At 42.8% G+C, this 6,946-nt stretch overlaps 1 protein-coding gene and 1 non-coding gene across 2 annotated transcripts; both read right to left on the bottom strand.

Annotated features, from left to right (window-relative positions):
- Nucleotides 1-279: 279 nt before the first annotated feature.
- LOC130495722 (uncharacterized protein At4g04775-like) lies at nucleotides 280-828 on the bottom strand. The gene is made up of 2 exons (XM_056987213.1): nucleotides 673-828; nucleotides 280-582 (listed from the first exon to the last, which is right to left on the bottom strand). Exons 1-2 carry the CDS (start codon nucleotides 826-828, stop codon nucleotides 280-282), a joined length of 459 nt encoding a protein of 152 aa, XP_056843193.1.
- Nucleotides 829-3,341: 2,513 nt separating this feature from the next.
- Nucleotides 3,342-3,449, bottom strand: LOC130497252 (small nucleolar RNA R71). The gene has a single exon (XR_008936258.1). It is a non-coding gene; the product is annotated as a small nucleolar RNA R71 (small nucleolar RNA).
- Nucleotides 3,450-6,946: the final 3,497 nt, after the last annotated feature.

Genomic DNA, 6,946 nt, shown 5'->3' on the forward strand with positions numbered 1-6,946 from the left:
TTAGTGGTTTTAGCCATGTCGTTGTCAATTGAAGCTAGCTTTAACTAGAAATCAAACAATAAGTCATCAATTGTGAACTGAAGCTAGTTTTAGCCAGAAATCAAACAATAAGTCATCAATTGTGAACTGAAGCTAGTTTTAACCAGAAATCAAACAATAAGTCATCAATTGTGAACTGAAACTAGTTTTAAAAACAGAGAAATCAAACAATAACTGCAAACTTAAAATATTTTGAACCCAACAAACTAAGACAACAAGCAACCGATTACAGGAACTTGCTCAGACAGTAAGAGAATTCCATATCCCTACGATTGCTCCTACAACAACCATAGCCACTGTTGCAATCTTTAGCTTCTGTTTCATCTCTTTTTCAACTCTAGCAATCTCCAACTTCACCTTCTCTTTGAGTTTTTGCGACACCTCATGTTCAATTCTAGCAATCTCAGACTTCACTTTTTCCATGACCCTTTTTTCAAAGTTCGTAAGCCCTTGAGCAACCCTCTCATGTTTTGCATTTACCATCCGCATCTCGTTAATCAACGCTTCATCAATCCATTTAAATAGATGATTCTCAGATTTTCTCTAACGCAACAGAAACAAAATTCAGTCAATATGCTAGTTAGTGATATAGTATGAGTTAATCTGGAAGACAAAATCGAAACCCAGACTTACACCTTTTGCAATTTCGCATCTGTGGAATCGTCGATACTGATTCTCTGCGGTCGATGAACCAAAAGTTGTTATGCCCTCTCCACACCAACATCTTGTGGGCACACCATAAGTGGAGATTCGAGGAAAACGAGAAGAAGAAGTTGATGAACTTGTCATTGAGATGCTGGTTGTAGATTCGTCGCGAAAGAGCCCTAGTCCCCTTTTCTCTCGGTTTAGGTTTCTAATATTTTGACAAATGATAAGCAAATCACGTGTTTGAGGGGAGGTGTGGATCCGGGTTACGGGTCGGATCTTATGAATGTCCGGGTGGTACCTACTGGGTATAAACGGTTTAGGGTTATACACTTAAATCAACTTATAAAATACTACTGAATTCGATGTCCTAAGATTATAAGGAGACTATATGTTATTAATCACTAATTTGTATAAGTGGAAGTTGATATACCATGGAATTTACCCGTTTTTAACCATGGTATACTAGTATTTTACTATATATTTAATCTGTTTTCTAGCCTGTTAGGTATGTTTTCAGGTTCATGAGCATTTTGTGAGAAAGTGATGTTTTTGGAGTATTTTGGAGTACAAGAGATGATACACCCGAGTTGACCATTCAAGACTAAGTCGGAAGTCAACATTGCGATTATAATCGATCGATACTCATCATGAGTTGTCGATCGATGTAGCCGAGAAGATCCGAGTACTAGAAGATTATAATCGATCGATACACATTCAGTGTTGTCGATCGATATCGAGGACGAAATGGTTTAGCCGACTAATTCACCAAGACTTCACCAAATTACGAGATTAGCCCTGATGAGTTTTTAACCTAATGGAAATGCTTAAATACTCCTGCTAAGTATTTTTGACGGAAATTTTTGAAACCTTTGAAGCTTGAACCTTTTTACAACCAAAGCAGAGAGTGTGAGAGAGAGACTAGAGTTTTATTTGTTTGAGAGAGATTGGAGAGATTTTTCATCTCTTTTTGTATTTCTACTTTATTCTATCTATGCAATTCTTTCATCTATCTATTGTTATGAATTGCTAGCTATGTCTGAGTAGTCTACTTGTTAGATATAGGGTTTAAATAGGTTTGTGGGATTAGCCCCAAACTATAATTGCTAAGTTGTGATACTCATCAAATGGATTGTACCCTATGCTTGTTTTAGATTAGCTAACTAGAACATAGATCACTAGGATCTTAGATTATCTTGAATTATCCATTTGAGCGATGCCTGTTTCCCGTTGAGAAGAACGACAGTTCTTCCTTGAGACCTTGTGGTCATATTCGGTTCGCGCCTAGGCAGATCTAGAAGCCGTCGATCGATAACCCGACTGGTAAATCGATCGGCGCCGCGAAAGGTGTATCGCTCGATACCTCAAAAGGATATCGACCGACTCTTTTTCTGTGTCATCATGCGAAAGGTGTGGCCAGAGATCTAGATATTTTAACCAGTGATTCATTCACATATGTTAAGCGGCTGAGATCTCTAGTATCATGCAAGCAACTTGTTAAAGCATTTATAGAGATTATAATCCCCATTCCTGAATAGAAACCCTATGTCTAGCACTCTTTATCCCATTTAAACAACCCTTCATATTGTTAGTTAGAGCAACTGCCTTGCTCATTTTAGGAATTGTTATTTTCATTTCTATCATATAAACCAACCTTGCCTAGGATTGATTAGTAGATTTTATTTAATTTGTTCCCTAACTCCTCGTGATTCGATCCCTAAGTACTACAGCTGTACCTCTTATTTGAGAGAGTAAGCTCTACTCGATAATTTGAGCACTATCAAATTTGGCGCCGTTGCCAGGGAGCTTTGATCTCCATTAGATTTAATCTTATTAATCTTAGGTTTTTCTTTTACCCCCTTTCTTATTTAAATTTTTTCTTGTCTTTTCAGGTACATGCCCAGCAGTACCAGAAGCAACAGGGGAAATCAACTATTATTCTCAGAGGATCCTGCACACTTGGAACGCTCAATCCACAAAGACCTACGCTCCGCATCGATCGACAGAACCGCATTACCGTCGACTGACACTCACGTTCAATAGTCGACCGACACTCAGACAGCACCGTCGACCGAAACCGTTCGCCGATCCGCATCGTTCGATACTTCTAACCGTATATCGATCGACACTACTCCGTGAAGCATGGTCGCGATTGTCATTCTCACGCAGGGCGAGAATGGAAACCTGTATGACCAAGATGGTCATCTGCGTAATGCAACATGTCAGAAACTAGATGCACAGGGAAACATAATCCCTGAACCTGAAGCTGAGGCTACAGGAGAAGCTCAAACACGATCGTTGGCAGACTATAACCGTCCAGACGAGTACTACACCAACAGATCAGCTATTCGACTTCCAGAGATTCAGAAGCCGAACTTCGAGCTCAAGCCTCAGTACTACTCTCTCGTGTCTCAGATACCTTATTCTGGGCAATCACACGAGCATCCTATGGACCATCTGGAGAGGTTCGAGGATCTTATCGCTGCTATTCGTATGGATGGAGTCCCCGAGGACTACCTACTCTGCAAGCTCTTCAAATACTCACTGATTGGAGAAGCTTCGCACTGGCTCAAGCAGCTACCTACAGGATCACTGACATCCTGGGCCGACATCAAAAACGCCTTCCTGCGTAATTTCTTTGATGAGGCACGCGCTGAAGACTTAAGAAGCAAAATTGCCACTTTCGCGCAGAAGCCTAGTGAGACTTTTAAAGACGCGTGGATCAGATTCAAGTTCTTCCAGCGAGACTGTCCACACCATGGATTCAATGAAGTGCAGCTGTTAAACACTTTCTACAGAGGTATCGCCTTAAGGTATCAGATGGCTCTTGATACTGCTAGTGAGGGGAACTTCAACACTAGGAATCCAATAGAGGCTGTGAGACTTATTGAGAACCTAGCCAACAGCAGCAGCACCAAGAACACTGACTCTGACAAGAAGAAATCGGTTGCAGCCATCGGGGAAGACCAGATGAATGAAGTCAGAGCCAAGATAGATGCTTTACATGCATTTCTGGGGCAGCCAGTCTGCTCCGCTGAAGAAGGAGAGGCTAGAGAGGATGATACAGAGGAAGATGTGAACTACATTGGAGGTACTGGATTTCAGAGATATGGAAACCAGAGTGGAAACAGAAATTTTTTTGGCAGTGGTCAGAAGAGTAACTACAACCAGAGTTCACAGTATAAGAAACCCTTCACCAACACAAGGAACTACGGCAACTCAGCTTACCAAAACCCACCGCTACCCACTCAGGAGAGTAAGTTTGATGCCATGATTGATAAAGTTCTGGAAGGTCAGCAGAAGCTTACAGTAGACTTCAATGGGAAGATTGATTCTGTCTTCAACAATCTGACCACGAGGATAGACACCATCTACACTCAAGTTAAGAAACTTGAGACACAGATTGTCCAGACTGAAGACTCTATCAGAAGGATTGGAACTTCTAAGGAAGTAGGGGAAGGAAATAGGAAACACCACGTCAATGCTATCATAGATGATGATTTCTGGCAAGTGGTGAAACAGGAGAAGCTACAAGAAGGAGACTTTCAAGTGGAAAGTTCATTAAGTCTCGGTGGATCACAATGGTGTCGATCGATACCAACTAGTCCACATCGATCGACATCGACGATGTCTTTTCCAGATACGCTTGCAGACTGCAACGCGGTTAGGATATTGACACATGCTGAATTCACGGATTCTCATCCATACCCACCAACCCACACCTACGAAGATATCGACCGACGAGACGAGCCGCTCATCGATCGACAAAAAGAAGAGAACCGTATCGATCGATCCTATTCTCCACCTATCGATCGACACGCACCTCTCACATACCGAGTGCAACTACCATCGATAGACAGCAACCGAATCAATGCACTCAGACCCACACCGAAACCACAAGCTAACCCTACCGAAATAACTGGTAACCTTTCAGACACTACACCTGCATCAGAGGAAACTGAAGGAAGAAGGTTAAGGAGTAGGAAGGAGAAGATTCCTAAGAACCTTAAGAGGGAAGCTAATGAAAAGGAGATTGATGGTTTCACTAAGAGAGTTATCGGAATCCCACCAGAGAAACCTTTTGAGGAGGTTTATTTTCACAAAGAGATTGTGGATGTTCTTCAGAGAAACAAGGGAGACTGAAACTGACATTAGGAGAAGGTTTGACAATGTCAGAGAAGAGATGAGGAAAAGGATTATTTTGCTAAAGAAGAGTGATCCTGGGAAGTTTGCAATACCCTGTGTGGTACAAGGGATTGAATTTCCTCATGCACTATGTGACACTGGTTCATCAGTCAGCATCTTACCAAAGGTCATGGCAGACCATCTGGGCCTGCAAGTAGAGCCTTCACCAGAGATCTTTACTTTCGTGGATTACTCTCAGAGAAAATCTGGAGGCTTCATCAAAGACGTGGAGGTACATATTGGTGATGCTATCGTCCCTGTGGATTTTCATGTCCTAGACATCAAGCTAAATTGGAACTCTTCCCTCTTACTTGGAAGAGCATTTATGGCTACAGTAGGAGCCATATGTGACATGAACACCAACAGGATGTGCTTGACTATGATAGATCCAGATATCCACTACGACCCTGTCAAGTTTGGCAAACCACCAGCCTAATTAGTGGTAAAGGAAGATGATACTGGTATCATCGCAGTTTGTCATTGTGAAGTCGAGTACGAGACAGAGTACTCGGGATCGATCGACAGTACTTTGACGTCATCGATCGACACTTGCAAGTCGGAGGAGATCGACAAAAACTATGGATCATCGATCGACAGAGACCCACCAGATGATCAACTCGATCTACCAGATCATTGCTACCCGAATTTCGACATCCCACCCAACCGAAAGGAAGATGATTACTCAGAAAGGAGTTGGGCGGATAACGGATTTCATGAGAGTTTTGCAGTAGACATAGCCACCTCTTCCCACAGTGGAGACCACAGTGAAGAATATGATGAAGACTTTTGGGAAGAGAGAGCTTGGGAAAATTACTTGGAGAATGACAGATTTGCAATTCGATTCCCACAATCGATCGACATCAAACGCCCACCATCGATCGATTATCTACTTCATCAAGCAAAACGACATCATCCATCGATCGACATTACCAGTATAATATCGATCGATATTAACCCGGACGACTTAAAGGACAAAATCAGAATTTCACCGATTAGGGCAACACATGGGTATAAAAGGTTGACAACTCAAGCTATGAAAATTCAAAACTTTTCACCTTCTACCCAGCAGCTTCCAGCATTCAGAGATTCATCAATGGAAGACTTCAACAACAAGTTCAATCGATCCAACCGTGCAGCTAGACGTGCACCATCGATCGCCACCACCACACACCCATCGATCGACACCTTCAACAGAGCTCAACCGAGATCTCATGAACCTTATGATATCAGGAACGTTTCACTAACACCTGATGAATTTGGAATTTTCAGGGACACAGATTGCCATGCAAGAGCTATGGATGGAAGAGTCCTGCAAGTTGCTAATGGACCAGAAAACCTGTTCACACAGCAACATAGCCATCCAGACATCCTACATCACGTCCAGGACAACCACAACACCAACACGAGGGAGGATACAGTTCCTCAACACTTCGGTCAACCTCCACATTCACCATCGATCGACATCGTTTCAACACCGTCGATCGAGGGCGGATATCCCGGATCGATCGACATACCAAGAGTCCGATCGCCCGACAGACGATTGGAGTTTGGACGACGTGCCTTCAATACTGACGAATCCAGGAGATTCAAGTGGGAAGCTAGGGATGAATATGGTGTCTACAGAGATGAGTTTGGCTATGCTAGAGGAGTTGATGGTGAGATCATCCATGTTGCCAAGGAGCAAGTAAAGAGACTTTTGGATAGAGCATCCCTTTTTCACAAAGGTTGCTTACGACTTCCAATACACACACGCCCTTACCATGCATACACACCACCACCAGTGCCCTACAGTCGAGAGGAGGTGGATGATATGGTGACTGATGTATGGAGAGCTCAGGCGCACCTTGAGGCAAACATGCACACATTGGTGGAAGACACTTTCCAGCCTTTGGATGTCAGTTAAAAGGACTTCCAGAATGATATAGCTGAGATAAGAGTGGAGCTTGGAAACATATTGACCATGCTTGAGAAAGAGGCTACGCCACCAGTATCGACCGACAGAGTACATGTACCATCGATCGACATCGGCAAGACTACATCCATGAACCGACCAGAATGTTCATCACCTAAGAAAGAT

The sequence above is a fragment of the Raphanus sativus genome, chromosome 6, assembly GCF_000801105.2.
Source record: "Raphanus sativus cultivar WK10039 chromosome 6, ASM80110v3, whole genome shotgun sequence".
Classification (NCBI taxonomy): Eukaryota; Viridiplantae; Streptophyta; class Magnoliopsida; order Brassicales; family Brassicaceae; genus Raphanus; species Raphanus sativus.